The sequence below is a fragment of the Ursus americanus genome, chromosome 33, assembly GCF_024610735.1.
Source record: "Ursus americanus isolate L20-20 chromosome 33, mUrsAme1.1.p, whole genome shotgun sequence".
Lineage (NCBI taxonomy): Eukaryota > Metazoa > Chordata > Mammalia > Carnivora > Ursidae > Ursus > Ursus americanus.
The window spans coordinates 2,180,189-2,203,339 of NC_142159.1; the positions used below are offsets into that span (position 1 = coordinate 2,180,189).

The window sequence follows — 23,151 nt, forward strand, 5'->3', positions numbered from 1 at the left end:
GCCGGCCTCACAAAACCCCAGGAAGCCGGCCCCTTAACCTCAGATTCCTGAATTTCTCTACGCCCCCTAGAGGCACCTGGAAATCGCTCTGCATCCCTCCACTACACCTCCGGCCAGCAGAGGGCACCGCTGCCACCTCGATAGCGCAGACTGTGCTCACCTTTTGATGCTCCCTTTTCTTCGAGTCCCCGAGGCACTTCCGGCACCCGCGGAACTTTGGTGCAGCCGGACGCTCAGCGTGGGGCGCGGGCGCGCAAAGCGGCAGGAGTCGTTTCCGGCCGTGTCGGTGGTCTGAATCGAGGTGCAGCGGCGGAGGAAAAATGGAGACAATTCTGGAGCAGCAGCGGCGATATCATGAGGAAAAGGAACGGCTCATGGACGTCATGGCCAAAGAGATGCTCACTAAGAAGTCCACGGTGAGTGGGGCCTGGGCAAAGGGTACGTCGAGACTGGGCCCCATCCCGGGGTCTAACCTCGGAGAGCTTGCTTTGGCCCCGAGACCTTCCCGCGCCCCACCCCCGGGTCCCTCCCTGGTTCCCTCTCTGAGCTCCGGCCTTGGTAACCGCCCCTTCGAGGCCTAGCGCCCGCCGAGCCCTCGGCTGCTGCGGCGGAGACCTGGACGGGTAAGCTCCGCCCTCGGGCGGCCTTTCCACCTTCAGAACTCCCGCTAACGGCGCCTGTGTCACCGTTTGCTTTTCTCCAGCTCCGGGACCAGATCAATTCTGACCACCGCACACGGGCCATGCAAGATGTGAGTGCCCCGTTGTCCGCTTCTCTTTGGGTCGGGATAAGCTGGAAAAGAGAGGGGAGGCGGGGTGCGGGGTCTCAACATGAGCCCTGGCCAAAGGTAGCCAGATGGACCAGTCTCGGATTGTCCGCCTGGAGACGTCCTCATGGCTGCCAAACCCGAGGGTGCTGAACTGCCCTTCCTCGCCTCTGTGAACGGGACCTCTTATTCATACCATTCTTTGCTCATGATGTGCAAAGAATAGTTACGAGGAGTCAGTGGCTCAGGCACAAAAGGTACCATCCCCTCGCCCTCCCCTCCCCAGAATGCTGGGTATTAGTGTTTACCTCCTAGAATACCGTTTTGAAGTATTTTTACCTACAAAACTACCTTTGCTTAGTAATAGTTCAGTTTCTTACTTTTAGGAAATGAATCAAAATACTTACTGCTGAATGATAGGTAAATGAAGGTTCATTATACAAAAATGCTCTCTATTCTTCCATGTATTTGAAATCTGTTTAGAAAGGATTGAAAGACCTAATCAGAGTTTCTGATTTGCAGGAGATAATTAGTATTATTAGCCCCTAGTTCCTTATTTAAATTCCCAAATTCAAAATACTGTGAAAACAAAGAGTTTCTTTGTGGGTTGGGGGGTGTTGTAATTACTTGGTGACAAAATCTGACTTGATCTCATTTGGCAGGAAAACCCTGATCTTAACAGATAAGCTTTTTATGGTCTTTATCCCACTTTGTAAATAATGCATAATTTTCACTGCAGAATTATTAATATGTGTTCCAGATCCCAGTAGGGATGTTACATGATATATAATACCTTTCCCAACTTAAAATTTTTGAATTCTGAAGCAATTCTGGTCCCAAAAGTTTTGAAAAAGGGACTAGGTCCCTGTACTATCTTGAGTTTGAATTCAGAGTTAGCTGTGAGATTTTATTTAGCTTGTGCACTCAGTTAAGCTTTTTCAAGTAGTGAAAATCATCTTGGGCTACTCTTCAATTTTGAGGGTCTTAGGTGGGAGTGAGAACTGCTGTTTAGGAGAGGGTGACTCTTACGTGGCTGTGTAACTCTTCTGGAGACAATTAAGTATCAGTAGTAAATATAGGAACACTCCACCTTTCAAGAGGTGTCACTTAGGTAGTCTTCACCTTGACCTGTTTTAAAAACTAACCAGTACTGTCTATTAAAGTTACCAGAAGCACAGAGACGTGTTTTTTTTGTTTTTTTGGTTTTTTGGTTTTTTTTTTTGAGGAGGGTAGGGGCAGAGAGAATCCCAGGCAGGCTCCATGCCCAGTGCAGAGCCCAACACAGGCTCGATCTTACAATCCTGAGATCATGACTTGTGCCGAAATCAAGAGTTAGTCGTTTAAGCGACTGAACCATCTGGGGGACCCCAGAAGCTACAGGAACTTTTAACACCACATCTCTCAGGGTTTCCCTGGGCTTTGACTAGTGTACCCTGTTGGTTGCTTAGCCCTATAGTTGTACAGATTGCTTTGTTCTGATGGGTTTTGTGTTTGCCTTTCAGAGGTATATGGAAGTCAGCGGGAACCTGCGGGATTTGTACGATGATAAGGATGGGTAAGTGATAGTCACTTCTAGTCCAGGAGTTAGTGCCTCTGAGGAGCCATAATTAAAGGACTGATTTTGTGCACTATGTTCTTTGGATTTTTCCTGAAATTGCAGGTTACGAAAAGAGGAACTCAATGCAATTTCAGGACCCAATGAATTTGCTGAGTTTTATAATAGACTCAAGCAAATAAAGGAATTCCATCGGAAACACCCAAATGAGGTACAGTACTCAAAGTATTTTTTCCAAACCTTCCTGAAGAGCATACTAAAGGAAAGACATAAGGAGAATGGAGATACACCATTCAGATGTCCCTTCAAAAGAACCTGCCGGGAGCATATTTAGCTGACATCCTACAACTCCAATGCTTTCAGTTTCCCCCTCATCTTTAGGTCAAGGCCATACTCTTCCTGGGTAGCCCCAGCCAGTGACTGAGCACAAATGAGCATACTGTGGCCTGGCTGTTTCCATTCAGTGCAAGACTCTTGTAATGAGTAGTCTTTGCTCCACAGCTCCCCGTTGGGAAGGTAAAGGCTTTGTCTGAATCACAGTGTAGGCTCTCCCTGCCCAATCATGCTCTCTCCTGGTTTTTATCTTTCACAGCATTATCCCCAATAAAGTCCTTGCACTCCTAACTCTGTCTTGAAATCTGCTACCTAGGGGATCCAACTCAGAAAGAGGCTTCACTCACTTGCAGTGATCCTCACACCATCAGGGTTTAGCCCAGAGGCCAACTCTCTCATAAAATATCTTTCCTAGTCCACTCCTCCCTTCCAGTGAATCTTTATGATCTGATTGTATTTTATGACCAAGAATGTGTACCCCACTATATTGTAATAGTATAAGGAGCAGGGATTATATCCCAATTATCTAGAAGCCATTGAACATCTTGAACAGCTGACCAGAGTTCAAGGGGGGAAAGGAGTTCTAGGGAGAAAGGGAGCAAGGCCATGGCTGCAGCGTGTGTGGAGAGGGATGGGTCATAGATTATTCTGAGCTTTCATGACTTTGTAACTGGAAAGTTGTTTGTTCCCTTGGGGAAAAAAAAGAGGTAACCCACTTGCAGTGGGAATGAATTTTTATATATGTAGTTTTTCAGGTGATGTTACATAGGTAAAAGTGTCCTGTGAGAGAAGTTAGGTGACTGGGGTCAGGCAAGAGATTAAAAAAAAAAAAAAGCTTATGATTTAGATCTGAGAATTGTCTCATAGACTTGGTGGTTGAAGCTGTGAACCGTGGAGTTCTGGGAAAGAGACAATGCGAAGGTAGACTCAGAGCTTCTCCATGTGCCGTGAGGGTATACTGACGACGACAAGGTAACTTGAGTGAAATGGAGCCTGGGAGTACTTTCATCACAGAGATCTAACGACAGCTCTAGGTAATGTCTTACTGAAGCTAAGCAAAACTGTTTCCGAGAGGAGGCCACTGGCATCAGCTGTTGACTGGTAACTGCCAGGATTGCTCCCTCATTGAAGCAGTGGGAATGGAAATGTGGTTACTGAGCCAAAAGTGGGTCATAGGGAAGCAGAAGTATGGATGGGGGGACAGGTATTTAAAAGCCTGGCAGAGAAAAGGAGAGGCAGGAGGATCATGAGGAAGCTCAGGAAGATGTGCGTGTTAAGGGTGCAGGTAGAGAGAGGAGGAGACTGGAAATACCAGAAATAAGACGTTGAAGGTAAGGGAAAGGAGAAGAGGGTGCATTCTCACGCAGGCAGAAGTTTTCCCCCCTTCGCAGCATCAAGTGTGAAGTCTTTGCTAGCCAAGAGAGTAGACATGAGTACCGTTCGGATGTATTAACCTTATTCCAGCCTTGATAGAAAGGTGATGAGAAATACATTTTAAAAAATGATTGGAAGGCTGCCCAAGATAAAATAAATGAGAAAGAAAAGTCCAGTTATGTGAAAAAATGAACACCTTGCATATGCCTGTATGTGCTTGTACATACGCATATATTTAAATATCCAGAATAGCGGTTTGCAAGTTTTGCGAAAATGTGTTTGAATCCTCCAGGGATTTTTATTTTTTAAAGATTTGATTTTTTAAAACACTCCCAGGTGATCCTAATGTTGAGCAAAAATTGGAAACAGGTGGTATAAAAAGGTCTCTTAACAGTGCTTACCTATTTGCAGCAGAAAGGGGGACTTTGGTTTTCATTTTGTGTTTTTGAGCTTTTGGGAGCATGCGTTACGAGAGGAGTTTTTAGGCAAACAGTACAAAAAAAGGAAAAGAAAACAAGGTAATTGCAGAATAATAGTAGGCTCCTAATGAAAAACCAAGTCTCAAATGTCAGAAGTCTAACTTAGCATACAGCCCATTTCTGCAACATTGCAACTTTTTTTGTTAAGAATTCACCTGACTTTTTCTTTTTTCCCTCAGATCTGTGTGCCAATGTCAGTGGAATTTGAGGAGCTTCTGAAGGCTCGAGAGAATCCAAGTGAAGAGGCACAAAGTAAGTAGGCTCAGCATCTTAAGCACTAACGAAAGGAAGGTTAATGACAGAGCTCAGATTTTGCCGCAGAGCCCCAGAGAAATTTATAGCCAGGTTCTCCCTTTGCTGGTTCTGGGCCGGATTGACATCCTAAATTGGCCTTGGACAAAATATTCATTTTGTACTACCCTTGCTCAAATTCAGTGGTCTGGAAAACAGGTCTGTTCACTTCGTGAGCATATGGGTGACATTTGGGTGAAGAACTGTGTCATGAAACAGAAAACTAGTAATCCATTCGAAAAGCTACGTCCAAGAAAGTGGTCTTTAATGTCTGAATCACTGGTATCTTTGATTCTTTCAGACTTGGTCGAGTTCACAGATGAAGAGGGATATGGTCGTTACCTCGACCTTCATGACTGTTACCTCAAATACATTAACCTGAAGGCCTCAGAGGTAGGGCCAGTGGTGGCGAGGTGGGAGAGGGCACACGAAATGACAATGGTTCTGATTCTAGGGGTGGGTCAGGACGGCAGGCTGGGGCTTCTGGATAGAGAGCAATTAGACTACCTTCCTTGTGTTTTGTGACCATTACGTAAATATAAGGAAGTAATGGGCTTTCTTGGAATGAAACAGTATGTAAAATGAAAGGTTTTTATAGTGAATGCAAGAGCCTTATTTTTTTAAAAATATTTTTAAATTTTTAAAAAATATTTATTTAGAGAGCGAGCACATGCATGTGTGCATGCACACACAGGGTAGGGACAGAGCTGAGCTGAGCACAGAGTCTGACTCGGGGCTTGATCTCACAAATTTGAAATCATGACCTGAGCTGAAACCAAGAGTCAGACACTCAACCGACCGAGCCACCTAGGTGCCCCTATTTATTTTTATTTTTTTAAGTAAACTGCACACCCAACATGGGCCTTAAACTCACGACCCTGTGATCAAGAGTCACATGCTCTATGGGGCGCCTGGGTGGCGCAGTCGTTGGGCGTCTGCCTTCGGCTCAGGGCGTGATCCCGGTGTTCTGGGATCGAGCCCCACATCGGGCTCCTCTGCTGGGAGCCTGCTTCTTCCTCTCCCACTCCCCCTGCCTGTGTTCCCTCTCTCGCTGGCGGTCTCTCTCTCTGTCAAATAAATAAATAAAATCTTTAAAAAAAAAAAAAAAGAGTCACATGCTCTAGGGGGTGCCTGGGTGGCTCAGTCGTTAAGCGTCTGCCTTTGGCTCAGGGTGTGATCCTGGGCGTTATGCGATCAAGCCCCACATTGGGCTCTTCCGCTATGAGCCTGCTTCTTCCTCTCCCACTCCCCCTGCTTGTGTTCCCTCTCTCGCTGGCTGTCTCTATCTCTGTTGAATAAATAAATAAAATCTTTAAAAAAAAAAAAAGAGTCACATGCTCTAGGGACTGAGCCAGCCAGGTGCCACAAGCATACTATTTTATTAACGAATTTTATTGCTTATTAATATAAGCATATTTTGCTTTTATAAACATAAAATAGTGTTTTAAAAAACTCAAAAATACATATCGAGCTCCTGTGTTAGGCACCCGTAGTACTAAGTACGTGAAAAATGTAAAAACATAATCTCTGCCAGCAAAGGCTACTTAGTGTCTTTTATCACAAGAGTTGAGATTGAATGTGACAGTCTCAGAAAGATCACAGGAAGTGTATGATTAAGTTCCTCATGGAGTTGTGAGGAAATGTCCCAAAAGTTCAGTGACTGTACTTTAAGCTCCAAGAGGGCCGGTCCTGTTCCTGTCTTGTTCTCATCTGTATCCATGTACTTGGTCCAGAGAGGCTCAATAAGTGATGGCATGAGTGAACAAATGGCACCTTCAGGACCTTAGCCTAGGATGTAGTGCGTGTCAGAGCCTTCTACCTTGCCTGCAATAGTGTTTGACAAATGTTTCTTTCGTTTATTGTTTATTGATTTGATCTTTATTTTGCAGAGTTAGTTACATGTCTAATAGTCTACGCAGTGCAGTGGAATTAACACCCCAGGTAGTGTAGGAATTAAATCATGGGTGGGGAAAAAAACTAAGACCCGCCGGGCCTTGTTAGTTTATTAGACAACACTCAGTTTTGATCTCATTCATTGGAGACTGTAGTGAAACTTGGTGCAAACCCCTAACTGGCGCTCTTGTCATTTCTCTTTCAGAAGCTGGATTATATCACATATCTCTCTATCTTTGACCAGTTATTTGACATTCCTAAAGAAAGGAAGAATGCTGAATATAAGAGGTAGGCATTGCTAGCTTCCAGGCCTCTCCTGGATTTGATTAGAAGGTTATTTAATGTAAAGATTTCATGGCAGAGTTAACAAATTTTATTGCCTGAAAGGACACAAGTGACTTCCAGGTTTATTGGAGGATAGGGATTTTGAATGCCGTAGTTTTAAACCTTTGTAATACTCTGGCTCTGGAAGAATGTGCATCTTCTGGCACATCTGTGATCTTAACGCCCATGGTGTTCTTAAATTTGTCTCATATAGAAGGTAGTCTCAGGGATCTGTGTCTTTGGAGTTTAACAAGAAAAAGATTAGCATTTCTCTTGTGAGGGACGTAAGGTGCCTGGCTCTGATGTATAGATGGAAAGTTTTGTTTGTGTTTTTATGCCTGTGGTTAGTGATCTGTACTACTGACTTTCTCTATTTTTCTCATTTTCTTTTTACCTAAAATCTTTTATTTGAGTTATTTAAGATTTTAGTATTTGAAATTAGGTCATGAGGATGAAATGAGATCAGAAAGGTCAGAATCAAGATGACAGGAAAAAATTCAGTTGCAAGCTCATTCTAAAAATTAGTATTATTACTTTTAAAAACTGGTATTGCTGAAATTATATTTTACGGGGCATAACAATATATAAAAAATACAAACTCTGCTTTCTCTGTATTGTTCCTCTGTAGATACCTGGAGATGCTGCTTGAGTACCTTCAAGATTACACAGATCGAGTGAAGCCCCTCCAAGATCAGAATGAACTTTTTGGGAAGATTCAGAATGAATTTGAGAAGAAGTGGGAGAATGGTACCTTTCCTGGATGGCCGGTGAGCTCCAGTGGGATTGGCGAGAGGACGTGCAGATCCCTCGGGATCGGTTGTGACTGTGAGGTGTCCAGCTCTGCCACGTCTGTCTGATTTTCTTCCCATGCGTACTTTGGAATGAGATTTGTCAGGGCCTCCTTGCCATTGGCTGAGCCCAGCATTTTCGCCAACTGTGTCACTACTATTGTGTGGTTCCTACTGACCCAAAACTGAAAAGATTATGTGCTAGAATCTCCATCATGTATTTTTACTCCTGGTGATAAACTTGAGTTTTCCTGAACTCTCAGAGAGAGAATGAACCATCTTGTCTTTGGCTCTGCTCTTAACAGGAATTTGATTCATAGTCACGCATGCGTATAAGAGGCCATCTGCCACTTGGTAACATAGGTGGTAGATGGCTCCCTTGTCTTCATTCTAAACCTGGATCTTACTGTTCTTCTTGCCAGAAAGAGACAAGCAGTGCCCTGACTCATGCTGGAGCCCATCTTGACCTTTCTGCATTCTCCTCCTGGGAGGTATGTTTTCTTTAGCAACTGTACTGGTCTCGCCTGTTCATTCCTCAGAGAAACCTCTCAGTCTCCTGTTTCTAATGCCATGGATGTATTACGATAAGACACCAGTTCCTAGAACCAGACATCTACAAAGAACAGGCAAAGGTAAAGCTAAAAGAAAAAAACTTAGCCAACTACTTTGGAAACTGTAAAGTATTTTCTAACTATATTAAACGATAGTGGAGGTAATCACTACCAGTCTGGTTACATACGAACTTGACCACAGGGTCAGTCCTTTAGAGAGGTTGAGCTTAGTGCTAGGTGTTGGCTGTGGAATATATGGTTTTTTCATAGCTTCAAGAACATCCACACACCCGCCTGCAAAGACCTAAGCTTAAGCATTTGTTGTTTCTCAAATCTATTTATATGAAATTGTAACTTGGCTCTTTTTTTATAGGAGTTGGCCTCCCTGGGTCTGGACAGATTGAAATCTGCACTCTTAGCTTTAGGATTGAAGTGTGGTGGGTAAGAGACTTCTTTTTCTATCAGAACTGTCCCATTTTACTGTATGTTTGCACAATAACTGACTCTGATTCCATTCTTTCCATTATCCCACACTGCACAAATACGCAGACCTGTATGGTAAGAGTAACTCTGAAACCCTTTACCCCTCCTATCTCCTTAGGACCCTAGAAGAGCGAGCCCAGAGGCTCTTCAGCACCAAAGGAAAGTCCCTGGAGTCACTTGACACCTCCCTGTTTGCCAAAAATCCCAAGTCAAAAGGCACCAAGCGGTGAGTGGCTGGGGTGGCACTTCTGTGGACAGTTTTAAGATTTTATTCCCATGCAGAATTTTTACCACAGCAACCTGTTTTACTGCCACTATTGATTCAGAGAGATCCAGTGTCGGCACTTTTTCTCTGCATCCGGTGGAGAGCGCCGTCGCTGTTACACAGCAAGGGCGGTCTGTGCTCCGGTCATTGAGAGCAGGTCAAGCCTAATGTTGAGACGGCTCAAGGGACTTTTTGGTATCTTGGGAGGCTATGGAGGCTAAATAGGTTCCAAAATTTTTTTCTAAGTTTATTTTTACTAGTGACAATTTAATCTTCTTTTAATTGAAGTATAGTTGACACACAGTGTTACATTAATTACAGTAGTTTGAGATGTACAGTGTAGTGATTTGACAAGTCTGTGCGTTATGCTGTGCACATCACGAGCAGACCTACTGTCTGTCACCATAGAACAGTGTTAGTGCCATTGGCTATGTTCCCTATGCTGTAACTTTCATCCCTGTAGTTGAATCTCTTTTGAGCCACATGTTTGTACAGGGTTTTTTTTTTTTTTATGTGTCCTTTATAATTCTGAGAAGTAGTTGTTACCCTGATTTTTTGCAGATAAGGACTCAGAAGAGTTATGGAATGTGCCCACTATTCATAGTTACTAAGTAGCAGGTCAGGATTTGGGCCTAAGTCTGCCTGTCCCAGAGCTTGTCTCCTATACCACATTTCCTTTGTAGATTGTAATGATGGATATTTAAGTATCTTGATGTGTTTTTATGTCTTCTAGAATGAGGTCAGAAAGGAAGCATGCATTCCAAGAAATAACCTTAATACTTATGTCAGCAAGTCCTGAGCTGAACAGAGCATTTGTTTTCACAGCAAGACATTTGTCACATGCTTGTAGTTTTTAATGCACCCTTGGAATAAATGTTCCCAGACACAGGGGATGAGGCATTGGGTAAAAGAATCCTTGAGTGATACAGCTTGTTTTCTTGTTTCCAGAGACACTGAGAGGAACAAAGACATTGCCTTCCTAGAAGCCCAGATCTATGAATATGTAGAGATTCTTGGGGTAAGTAATGGACTCTGCTTAGAGCAGTAAATACTACAGGGTATGGGAATCAGAGAAATGTGAACTCGTGGGATTGTTTTTAGGAGCGAAAGAGGAAGGGTAGGCGTTAAACTGGTTCAGCAGAGCATAGGGTTCTCTCAGGCACTTGACCCTTCAGTGAGGTCCCGTTCTGTTCATAGGTGCCTGTTAGGTGATGTTCCCAAGGTTGCCCAATTTCCACAAGGCCAAGCGGAGAGAATAGACTCCCCTCTCAATGCGGTATCCAGAATGGTGTAGTTTCTTTGCGTTCCAGAATATACCTAGAAGTTCCCAAATGTACCTAGAAGATGGAAGCATATACTCAAAAGGCATTAGGAGAAAGTTTGCTCACAGCAGCTTTTCAGGTATAACTTATTACGAAAAGACATTACGTAAGCGTTCAGAAGATAACGAATTTGCTAGGGCTAGAATGTTAGTGGTACAAAGCTCGCTACAAGCCGCTGCTTGAATATTCTTTCAAGAAGGAGCTGAAGGGTGGGTTGGGAGTGGCGAAAGGCCTTACCAGACAGGATGCTTATCTCAGAAGGAAAGGGGGAGGAATACAAGGGAAATCACTCTTTCAGGGAAGAGAAGGTAGAAGAAAGGGCAGCACTCATCCAAAGAAGATGGCCAGTGTCTCTGGGAGTCCTGCAGAAGATCAGCCTTTCAGAGAGTGTCTACTTTGTACAGTGTTCATCTGCTCTCATAGCCTTTCCCTTTATAGATGCTCAGATGGCATTTTGAGTGATGGTTCTGGCTCAGATAGCTTGTTTACATGTCTCTGTCAGTTGCATGGATGTTTTTGTTCTGCCTTTGTGTGAGGACCGTGCGTATAATAGCTATAAAACTAGTCACCTTTTGGTTCCCAACTGCTTTCAGGAAAGGGCTGGCTAGAATGTTGGACACTGGGGGCACTAGTTAATTTCCACAGTGAACTTGGCTGTGCTAGTATGGACAGCAGTCTGGGTTGCTAGTCCTCTGAAGATGATTGGGAGGCTAATTTGTACCCATGACCTAAGATGTACCCTCTACTTTCTCCCTTCTTTGAGAGCACTTTGCCCTCCCTGCCAGGAGGTGGCACCACTCTCTAGAATTCGGCCAGAATGGTTTTCAGAAGTTGCTCCTATTATGCGCTGATAAGACTTTTACTATTATCTCACCATTTATTGATACCTGTTGGTTTCCAGACATTGTGCTCAGTCCTTGGATACGATAGTGAATATGAAATGCCTCTTGACCTTGAAAAGGCCACTTTGTGGTTGGGGAAAATAAATGACCACGGCACAGTCTAATGCATGCTGTGACATACTGAGACTGAGTCTTCTAAGTAGAAAGAGGGAGAAAGAATGTTCTAGGAAGAAGAAACAAGAAGGGTGAAGGTAAAACATCATGGAGAGAAAGTGGATACTAAGAAATAATGAGAAGAAAACCAGTGTGTGTGGAGGGTGCCTTATAAGGGAGGGAATGGTCAGAGAATAATTTGGAGAGTTATGTTGGAGATTTGGACTTTGTTCTTTAAATAGAAGAAAGACGGACGCCTGAGTGGCTCAGGGGCGCCTGGGTGGCTCAGTCGTTAAGCGTCTGCCTTTGGCTCAGGGCTTTATCCCGGCGTTCTGGGATCGAGCCCCACGTCAGGCTTCTCCAGTAGGAGCCTGCTTCTTCCTCTTCCACTCCCCTTGCCTGTGTTCCATCTCTCTCTGGCTGTCTCTGTCAAATAAATAAAAAAAAAATCTTTAAAAAAAAAAAGACAATAAAAAATTTTTTAAACAGAGTGTACCATTAGATGGGGGTTATTTAAAAGTACATAAATTTGGGGAAAAAATGGAAGTTGGCCTGGAATGAGGAGAGACTCAGGGTAAGTTAGAAGGTTGTAATCTTGGTGAGGAAGGAGAATAAAGGACTGGGTAAGGAAGTATTTTTAGAGACAGAAAGGACTTTGTTTTCTGTTGTTCTGCAGTAGTCCGTGGCCTCAGATGAGTATCTTAGGCAAGTGACCTAAAACCTTTGGCTTTTTCCTTCAGGATCAGGGAGAGCCTATTGATAAGGAGTTTTGATATGAAGGCAAGATTTGCCCTTTGTTGTACAAGTAAGAAAACCGTATCCTTGGAAGTGAGGGGTCAGCAAGGGTTGTAGAAGATTGCCCTTCTTGGGGGCGCCTGGGTGGCCCAGTTGGTTAAGCGTCTGCCTTCAGCTCAGGTCATCCTCTCAGGGTCCTGGGATCGAGCCCCACATTGGGCTCCCTGCTCAGCAGAGAGTCTGTTTCTCCCTCTCTCTCTGACCCTTCTCCCTGCTTGTCTCGCCCCACCCCCCTCTCTCAAAAAAAAGAAAGAAAGAAAGAAAAAGAAAATTGCCCTTGTTCTGCACTACTTTCCTCTGACTTCCCTTTTCATCTCTGGAACTGACAGGAACAGCGACATCTCACTCATGAAAATGTACAACGTAAGCAGGCAAGGACCGGGGAGGAGCGAGAAGAAGAAGAGGAAGAGCAGATCAGTGAGAGTGAAAGTGAAGATGAAGAGAATGAGATCATTTACAACCCCAAGAACCTGCCCCTCGGCTGGGATGGCAAAGTATGTGCCAGCATTACCACCTTCCTTCCCATCGCCTGTTCAGGAAGCAGATGCAGACACGAGTCTAATACTGTTTCTTATCTGATTTCTTTTAGCCTATTCCCTACTGGCTGTATAAGCTTCATGGTCTAAACATCAACTATAACTGTGAGATTTGTGGAAATTACACCTACCGAGGTCCCAAGGCATTCCAGCGGCACTTTGCTGTAAGGAACTCAGAGCCATTTCTCCTGGAAATTGAAGCGTGAAACACGCAGCTTTCAGAGAGGAGCACTAGCGTCCAGAGCTTAAGAAGCAAGAAGGAGTGGATCTAAAGTCAAGCACATGGCATTTGACCTTTGGCACCGTGCTAGCCTAGAATAATGCCTAAGATGGTTTCTGGAGGCATTCTGGCACTCTGCTATTTGAACTTCATTTCCTTTTGCTCTTGCTTGTTCATGCATTTCTCTCGTTTTACCTTTCTGCCAGCATCTTAGACCATCCTCTGAATCCTTGCTCACTTCTCTACCCACTGCTAGTACACAGGACCAAAGAAGGGACTGACTGCCTCCTCTTTTGTGTCTTAAATGGGCCTTTTCCTCTTTGAAAAATAGGAACTAAGGGTAACATTTATTAAGTCATTCTTGAGACAAAGCATTATGTGGGTAGTAATCCAGGAAGTAGATTCACCCTTGTTGAGTTTCCCCCTTTGATTCTTAGTACTCGGAAGGAAGTTTTACAAATGGAAAAGATTTGCTAGACTAAGGGTAGAGATCATGTATATGAACTTCTCCCTTCCTCCCTCAGACATCCATATCACTAACTGATCCTGGGTCTTTTCTGTTGGGCCCCTGAGTCATCTCTGAATTTTTCTCAGTACTACCTCCAGTGCATTGAAATTTGTGGGCAGGATAGAGCCCATGCCATTTGCCATCCCCTAGCCCAAACTGTCGTTGTCTGTCCCTGCTATCTTTCACGTCCTTGCTTATACCTGTGAGCAGTCTTCCCCCTTACTTACAGAAGTGACCTGCCATCAGTGATGCTTACTCATGCTGGAGGTGGGGGCTGCGTGGGAGGTCACTGGTTAATTAGAGTTGTGGTGTTTTTCTGTGGTCTTGACACAGGTCTTGTCTGGACTATTATTGGATCTGGATCTTGGTTTGAGAAACCAGCCAAGTGAGGAAAACAATGCAGTGCTGCTTTGAAATAACCACCTCTTATCAGTCGTGGCCAGCTGTTTACAAACGTGAGCCACAGAAGGAATGCTACCATTAGGCGGAGTCTTTTTCAAAGGGTCAGGTTAGGGTTTATGAACTGAATGGAGTTTGTGCTCTGTATGCAGTTATTCCCATTTCACATGGTCCTTCTCTTTCTCTCCTCCCAGGAGTGGCGTCATGCCCATGGCATGAGGTGTTTGGGCATCCCGAACACTGCCCACTTTGCTAACGTGACCCAGATCGAAGATGCTGTCTCCTGTAAGTATGCTTTGTTTACCGTTCCCTAGGCGCTAGATCACGTGGCCGCTCCTACGGCTCACTGCCCGCAGCGCCCTGGCGTACCCAGGTCTCGGGGCAGCAGGCTGTGGAGATGGAAAGGCTGCTACAGTCACACAGTAACTACATTTTTGAGGGGCGTGGGTTGGTCAGCATACTGATTGTTTCCCTCTTGACGAGAGCCCTTCGCTGACTGCAAGACAGGCCTTTTCACTGGGGCCTTTGAGCTCCTCTGTATGCAAGATTTTGAGTGAATGGGTATATATGTTTTTCTGAACTGATTTAATGGTTAGGAACTGCAGATATTAAGGGAAAAATAGAAATGGTCTCAGTAAGCTTTTTTTTTTTTTAAGATTTTATTTATTTATTCGACAGAGATAGAGACAGCCAGCGAGAGAGGGAACACAAGAGCAGGGGGAGTGGGAGAGGAAGAAGCAGGCTCATAGCGGAGGAGCCTGATGTGGGGCTCGATCCCATAACGCCAGGTCATGCCCTGAGCCGAAGGCAGACGCTTAACCGCTGTGCCACCGAGGCGCCCCATCAGTAAGCTTACTTCTGAGGTGACAGGGCAGATGCACGGAAACGGGGTAGCAAAATAGCTTTTGCAGAAAGAACAGAGCAGAGTGCATGTCAGGAAATGTGTTGTTAAAGCACTCCGGGACCTCAGTCATGCTCCCTGTTGGCCTGGCAGCGGTAACTTTTCCTGCCATTAGCCATTATCCTCTAAAACTTTCTGTTTCTTTCTAGTTTGTCTTTTTGTCGTGTTTTCGCTCTCAGCTGGCTAGACTGAGAAGAAAGGAGTACTACCACTCCGGTTTGTGAAATTTTGGGCAGTCCCCCCCCAGGTGCATATCACATTGCTCAGCTGGTTGGCCAGCTGACTCCTTTGGCCCCTTCTCTGGGGTGGTTCACGTCCATTACAGAGGCAAATTAGAAATGACCACCTAAAGCTCCCTGAACAGTGGTGACTGCGCTTACCCGTGGTGCGCATTGAGTGACGCAGAATTGTCGAATCCGTATGTCGTACACCTGAGGCTAACAGCATGTCGTATGTCAGTTATACAGTTATACTGCAGTCGTACCAAAAAAAAGACCTCCCTGATACCGGTTTAACCTGTGGATTTTGGGGACTTTCTTTATTGAGTTTTTTACGTGCAGTCAGCTTTGGGGACTTCCCACTTCGTCTTTCCTTACTCATTTGCAAGTCAGGATCATAGAGTAGCTCCAGTCAGAATTACACTGTGTTTCATTATCAGATCATCCAGTTCACTTCTAATTTACTTTTATTTTTGCCCTTCACTATTTTGGAGGAAATTAAAATAGTAATGAAATGTCTAGAATCATAACACTGTATTTCGAATGCAGTCTCATTTTAAAATGTATTTTCCAGATGTGCGTACCCCTAGTAAGTAGGGTCACAGTTCATGTTTTGTGTATTTTTTATGTCCTGCAGTTGGCCTCAGTTAATTTATTACTTCTGATACCTTGAGATTGGTGTTGACATCATTTTAAGCTTACAGTCATGCCAACTGCTAAAACAAAAGTGATACTTCTCTTAGTTTTGTTTCGTGTTTGTTTGTTTTGTGGATAGTGTCCCAAGCATTTCCCCCAAGTCTTATGTTAAATTAAATAGAAGTAGGTGCCAGGTCATCCTTACCTGGCTGCTGTTTTCAGAGGAAAGGGTGCTTGTACATCTACACTGATGTTAAGATGGGCTCATGGTTTTATTAATCACATTCCACGAGAGACAAGATCGCATTTTTACCACTTTTTCTTTTATTGGGCATCGGGTTAAACAGCATTCCTAGATACTTTCATACTGGTAGATACTCTTTTAACGTAGTTATTTATCCTATTGTAATTCTATTCAGAAGTTTTATATTTATGTTCATAAATAAAAGATGTGCTTCTTGTTTTCCTTCGAATCACTTGTCAGGTTTAGGGATCAAATCCGTATTTAGACGTAAAATGGATGGGATTACACGCTACATTCTCTTCTGTCATTTGAAACTGTTTATATTTAAATAGAGATTACTTCTTCATACAAAGGAAGCAGCCTAAAAAGATTCGCCAGTTAACCCATACAATTTCTTGATTTATTATGACAAAGTGGAAACCAAGTGCTTCATTTCTCTTCTGTTTTCTTTTTCCTGCCAATACTTCTGTCCTCGTAGGGTTTTTTTTATTCCTTTCTTAAGTCTTTAGATGAGAACTTTCTTCTTTTTGTTTCTTTATTCTTTGTAATACAGGCACTTAGAACGTTATTCTTCTAGAAATTCATTAAGTGTATCCATTATTGATATATTATATTTAGAGCTTTATTAAAGAGGTTATTTCTCATTTTTAAGAAATTATTTAAAAGGGTATTTTTAATTATGTATAGTTGATTAACCACCTTTGAACTCTTTTATTTATTCCTATTTTTCTTGGCCCATGCAGTAACATAAAGAATTTCTACCTTTACAGTATACTGTATCTTTGTATCAGGTATATAGTCTGATTCATTAAAGATTTCTGTACATCTGAGAAGGGGGTGCTTCTCTCCACCCATGGGCTATTTAATCTTCTTGCCGTGTTCAGGCCCTTAATTTTGTTCTTATATTTGTTTCACATCCTGATAGGGATATGTTGACATTCTCAGTTACAATTAAATTTGTCTCTTGCATTTCTACCAGTTTTGTGTTTATTTTGTGGTGTTTGAGCCACATAAACGCAATATTGTATTATAACCTTACTGATTACTCCCATTTTCTTTTTGAAATTGCCTTTATCTGATAGCTTGTTTGTTCTCTTGTGATGGCCTTAGAACATTTCCTATTATCAAAAGTTTGGCAGCAGATGTGGCCATTTTCTACCCCGGTCATCAGTACTCACCACTGTATAGGCATGTTAAGGCTTTTACATTTCATTGTATTAATTGATCTATTTGTATTTAACTCCTTTGCTGGAAAGGTTATCTTATTTTTTGTTAGACTGCTCATTTACATGGATTAAATAGTAGACTTGTATCTATTCCTTTTAGACAGATGTTTTCCTAATATTTCTAATTTCAGGTTTTAACTGATAGTTTATTTCTATTACAAATTTTTATTAGCTATTATAAATATAATTTAGTCGTATTATTTATAGGAGTTGATCAGATCTTGATGGCCTGAAGCGCTGAAAATTTTATACTTATTTCTTACTCTCATAATGATCCAGTGAGCAGATTTTATTTTGTGTCTTTGATCTTATCCTGTTTATCAATATTCTTATCACCTTGTTTATAAAAAGTGGCTTTTCTGCTTTCAGATTTATGTCATCTCTTGTCATGATCTTTTACCCTGGGACTTGGTTGATTGATTCTGTCAAGTTCTTTACGTTTTGGTATGTTCCACTTCAAGGGTAAGGTTGGTTCAGAACCACATTCCCAGTGTAGCTTCTTGCGGTGGTTAAGAGTGCAGGAGAGGTAACATGTCAGTGTTCAAATCGTGGCTCCACCACTTGCTAGCTTATGGGACACCGGGCAGGTTACTAACCTCTCTCAATGCCTCCGTTTCCTTATCTATCAAAAGTGGGTGATAATAATACATCCGCTTAACAGAGCTGTTTCGAAATGAGATAATGTAGGTACAGTGCTTACAACCATGGCTGATGACCGTGCAGAGGATACTCTGTGAGGAGGCATAAACCACCCCCACCCTCATCAGCTCCCTTTGGGGGCGCCTCTGCAGGTCCCGAGGGAGGGATCCAGTCACCTTCACCTTTTCACTCAGGGTTTAATTTTCAAATTGCTAGCTACCATTTATCAAGTGCCCCCTTTGTGCCGGGGAAATGGGAGGTATTTTACATTCATTGAACTTTGAGAACAAGCATTGAGGTAGTAGGTCACCCACATTTTCGGAAGAGGAAAGTTAGGTAACTTTTTCAAGGTCCCGTAGCTTGTAAATGGAAAAACGCCAGGGATCGAACCCATGTCTGTCCTACAGCAGAGTCCTTTCTCTTTCCACAATGCTATACTGCCTTTCAATCAGCCTCACCAAGTAGATTTTTTTAGAGTTGACCATCAGGGCACCTGGCTGGCTCTCCGTCAAAAGAGCATGTGATCTCGGGATTGTGAGTTTCAGCCCCCGTTGGGTGTAGAGATTACTTAAATAAATAAATAAATTTTTAAAAAATGAAAATAGTTGATCATTAAGCTGATTCCAGGAAGAAATGCCATGCATTCTCTCCTTGGCCATACCTAGATTTTTATAAAAACTTATTTTTTTCCAGAACATTGTTGGCAGTTTCATCATTCTTCCATTCTTCCATTATCCAAATTATTTTCAGATCTACCTCTTTTTTTTTTTTTTTAGAGAGAGACAGTGCAAGTGCTGGGCCGGGGAGGAGGGTGGGGGGGGGCGTCGGGCAGAAGGAGAGAAAGAATCCTGAGCAGATGCCGTGCCCAGTGCAGAGCCCAATTCAGGGCTCAGTCTCCCGACCCTAAGATCATGACCTGAGCCGAGATCAAGAGCTGGATGCTTAGCCAACTAAGCCACCCAGGCGCCCCCAGAATCTCTCTTCGATTCCGACGTCTCAGTTAATCAATTTCTCTCATACACATTTGATTACTGCCACCTCTTGGATCATTTCCATCCATCATGACTTTTCTTTAATATTTTGTTTCTCTGTGTAACATTTATACTTTTACTTTTATCTCAATATCATTTTGTCCTTTCACTTTCTTCCCCCACCCTCAATAGATCATAGATTTACTACAAATTCATCATCACCTCTCCCCTCTCATTTCCCCAGGCATTGTTCCTCCTTTTGAGTATCCTAGATTAACTCTCCGGCTTCCTTTCAGACTTCCATAGTGGGTCAGTGATTGTACACATACTGGTTCCCACTGGATTGTGACAGGCTTTATCTCAGGTGTCTCACTAGTGGTAAGCAATTAATTACTGAATGGAGGTTAATTCTGTTATGGCGTAGAGTTTCTGAAATTTTTCTTCATTTCCTGTTGGAAAGCTTTTATACTGGATTTACTTGTTGGTTTTTGTTTTAGATCATTCTGTTGAAGTTTTTCTTTTGGAGTTTTTAGACAGGAGGGAGGGATTCAGCACTGTCATTTAAACTATAGTTATTTGTTTTTAATCTAACTTTTATTTTTATCATTATCATTACTATGAGAGAGAGAGCGTGCATGCACACAAGCACGTATACATGCACACACGTTGGTGGGGTGGGGGTAGAGCGAGAGGAAGAGCGAGAATCTTAAGCAGGCTCCGCACATGGAGCCCGATGCGGGGCTTGATCTCAAGACCCTGAGATCATGACCTGAGCCAAAAACACGAGCCAGTCACTTAACCAACTGAACCACCCAGGCTCCCCTATTTTTGTTAAGTTGGAGAAAAAACAGCTAAGAAAGATCCCTGTGAAATTGCCACCAGGGTTCCCCATGAGTTAGGTGGGTGGTCACCGTTGACTAGTATTCACTAGGTATAAGTTTATCTAACTGATAAACTAATAGCATCAAGGTCAGTTACCACCATGTTGTCTACAATAATAGCATAAGAAATTTAAACGTTGTAGTGAACTCTGTGGACATTGCCAATGAGAGCAATGACTTTGCTAAAATCATGATATCCTATGTCTCTGGCTTTTTACTGGGTCAGCTAGCTCATCAAAAACAGGAAATTCAATTCGTTCGCTTCAGTTACCCTTAGTGAATCCACACTGGCGCCCAGAGGTGATCCCATTCTTTTCTAATTGTTTCCAGATCCCTCTGAAAAACAGTATCCCCCTTATTGCTCCAAAATTTTCTACATCCATTTTTTTTCCCTTAAAACAAAAATCATGACAGCCTCAAAAAAAGAAAAAGCAATCACAGCAGCATTTTCAATCTCCAGTATTTTAGTACCAGCCTGATTGAATTCCTGAGTGGCCTGGACATAGACGTGACAAGACTCTGCTCTGGTTCCTTGCAGCACATGATAAATTTTCTGTTTGCTTGTGATGTGCATATTGTCTGGGCCTGAAGCCTTAGCTCTTTTGAAGCAGTGAGCAAGGAAGGAAAGGGTGCTGGGGCGAGCATGTGTACACCGGGCACAGAGCTAAGCACTTCTCATATATCATCTGCCTGTTTCATCCCCATCATAGGATGTAGCTTGCTTTCTGTGGTATTCTGTTCTTGTCAAGTATTTTTTTTTAATATTTCAAGTTTTTATTTAAATTTTAGTTCGTTAACACATAGCATTAAAGTAGTTTCAGGAGTAGAATTTAGTGATTCATCTCTTACATATAATACCCACTGCTCAGCACAATATAATCTTGTCAGGTTTAGAGTTGCTCCACTTGATGGGAACTCTGGAAGCATTTAGAAATCAATATTCCTAATACTGGTAATACTTTACCTCTCTCCCTCAGTGGACCTGTCCTAGCTGTTCTGTGTGGATCTCTGTTCTGAGAGTGCACCTTCTGACACCAGTCTTACAGAGTTAGGTCTCTCTTTCCTGGTTCAGTGCCTGTCCTGCTTTGTGTATGTGTGAAGCTGTGGTCATTTCTGGAAGCGTCTGCTCCCTTTCATCTTTGTAGGGATGCTTTTACTGAACTGTCAGAGTTCTTGTTTTAATATCTCCAGTGTTCGTTGAGCCAGACATCTTTCGGGTTCTTTGGCTGTGATATTTCACCTTTTTTTTTTTTTCCTCCTCTGAAGCTTTTGAAATCTGCACACCAGGCTTTAAATAAACATACTTGACCATGCCTAGTATTCCCTTTCTCTTCTGTAATGAACGTTAAGACCATAAGGTCACTTTCTCCCATAATTCCGTTGGGTTGTACCACATTAACTTCTTTCTTTGAGGGTATATCAGTTCTCTGTTCCAAGAGGTCTCTGGTTATATTTGGTCCAACTTTTCTTTTACAGCAAAGCAAAGATTATGGTAAGTTTTGCCATGGAGGGGGTTTCTGTCTGTAGGTGGTCCAGAACTGAAATTCTAGTGTGGGGCAGGCAAAAGTCTAAAGCACAGGGTCATCCAGGGGGATCTTAATGGGGACGGGAATGTTGTAACACTTGTCTGCCTGATGGATACTCGGGCCAGTCTTGACTGCTGCTCATTTCTCTTCCTGCAGTGTGGGCCAAGCTGAAACTGCAGAAGGCATCAGAACGATGGCAGCCTGACACCGAGGTGGGTGCTCGTGTAGCGTCATGGGAGTGTCAAGTGACTGCTCCCTCACCCTGTAGACGGGAGAGGAAAGGCAGTCCCCTGGTTCACTGTAGTGGCCAGTATTATGTGCCAATATCTGAATTGGCTCTTGACATGGAAGCCTAGTTTATTTGTGATATTACATGTGTCAGACTTGAAATGTGTGTCTTAAGACAGGTTGTATTCTGCTCTTGAAATGCTGAAGCGGCAAGCGGGAGTACCCAATGTCTTGCCCTGTGTGAGGACTCATAGGCTAAGGAGTTGTGAATCCATATCATAGGTTGGGTCTTCTTAGAGGAAAGCATCCAGTGAGAGAGAAGCCTGTCTCATGGGGTGGGGAGGCATCCTTGTTGGTCTAGAGATAGTCATCCCAAAGAGCGGATTTCAGAGATGAGGAGTGACACGTATGTGAGGTGTGGTAACTATCCCTCCCACTTTTTTTTTTAAAGCAGCAAAAAAGCCCTTTACAAACTGTAATGTAGAATTCCGGTATATAAAATACAGGAGAATTTTACTGGAAATGAGGAGGCTCAGCCTTCTTGGCCTCTCCTTTCAACTCCTCAGCAGCCTTGGGTAGAAAGGACAGAAACCTAGGGTCTTGGGAATTTGAGAACTATTATCTTAGGTCACCCTTTCTCAACTAGCGTTCATCATTTTAGACACAGAGAGTGATTGGAACCGACTATTTTCTCAGGTGTCCTAAAGATAGGTCATAAATCGTACCATTCTCGATGCCTAGGATGTGTTGGTTCATGACATACAGTGGATGCCTTAGAGCAGTCAAGTTTGATTCTCTTGCAGAACCCCAGTTGAGAAAGGTTGTCTTAGATGAATGCCGTGAAATCAAGCCAGGGTGAGCTCAGGTACCCAGAGGCTGGTTCCAGACATTTCTCCCAGGAGGCATAGCTGATAGTGTTCCCCTTTCCTTTCAGGAAGAATATGAAGACTCGAGTGGGAATGTTGTGAATAAGAAGACCTATGAGGATCTGAAAAGACAAGGACTGCTCTAGTGTTCAGGGACGTATCTCAGCTTTTGGGCTTGCCCAGGCTTACCTGAAATCTGCTTTTTCTATTTCTCCCAACCAAATGCTCCTAAAGACTCTGCTACTTAGTCTTAAGGTCTAGCGTGCATCTTGTAAAAAAAAAAAAACAACAAGGCATGCTGGCAGATTGCAGGGTTGAGATGTGTTTTATCTTTGTTTTATATTAAAAGATTCTGTCAGAAAATAAACCCAGCCCTTCTTGAGAATGTGTTTTATTCTGAAGCCCAGTATTATGGACTAACTCAGTCCTTTAGTTCTTAATACTTCCCTACCTCTTTCTCATCAATTTAAGTAGCAGCCAAGGTTTGAGGAGCACTGGTTATGTTACATTTATTCTCTTAGGTGGATCTGACCTAACGTCTTTCCCCAGGCCCATTTGCTTCGGTGCCCCCAAAGGCTCATCACCCCAGGATATAAGTCCTGCCCTAGTTGAGTCAGCCAGTTATGCACGTATTAGACAAAGATGGGGAGGGTGAGCCAGGGCCTCTGCTAAGGACAAGATTGTGGCACCAAGATTTGCCTTCTTTATTTGCATAAAGGAAGGAGTTGAGCTGTTCTGGAATGGGCCCCATGCCTCAGCAGTGTGGCGTACAGTGGTTCTATGACCACCTGTGACTTCACCTGCTTGCTTGTTCAGAACAAGTCTTTGGTGATCCTGTCTGTTTCTTCTGCAAGATCCCTACTTGACTAAGAAGTGGCTAATATGCTCGTGTACACCAACCCCTGGTAGCCAAGATTTGGATGGCGTTGAGCAGCTGC

General features: G+C 43.2%; 1 protein-coding gene across 1 annotated transcript; it reads left to right on the top strand.

The window, feature by feature from the left end:
* The first annotated feature begins 216 nt into the window (after positions 1-216).
* Positions 217-22,598, top strand: SF3A3 (splicing factor 3a subunit 3). The gene is made up of 17 exons (XM_045782337.2): positions 217-416; positions 704-751; positions 2,269-2,321; positions 2,427-2,532; positions 4,687-4,759; positions 5,100-5,191; positions 6,897-6,979; positions 7,644-7,782; positions 8,226-8,294; positions 8,728-8,795; positions 8,956-9,063; positions 10,051-10,120; positions 12,544-12,708; positions 12,804-12,914; positions 14,072-14,162; positions 21,276-21,331; positions 22,282-22,598. Exons 1-17 carry the CDS (start codon positions 321-323, stop codon positions 22,357-22,359), a joined length of 1,506 nt encoding a protein of 501 aa, XP_045638293.1. The 5' UTR covers positions 217-320; the 3' UTR covers positions 22,360-22,598.
* The last annotated feature ends 553 nt before the right edge of the window (positions 22,599-23,151 follow it).

What these genes read in the sequence shown, in the direction of transcription:
- SF3A3 (XM_045782337.2), top strand. Translation starts at nt 321, where the DNA reads ATGGAGACAATTCTGGAGCAGCAGCGGCGATATCATGAGGAAAAGGAA. An exon ending in TTAACCTGAAGGCCTCAGAG is followed by an intron (nt 5,192 to 6,896) that starts GTAGGGCCAGTG and finishes TTTCTCTTTCAG; the next exon opens with AAGCTGGATTATATCACATA. An exon ending in AAGTCAAAAGGCACCAAGCG is followed by an intron (nt 9,064 to 10,050) that starts GTGAGTGGCTGG and finishes TCTTGTTTCCAG; the next exon opens with AGACACTGAGAGGAACAAAG.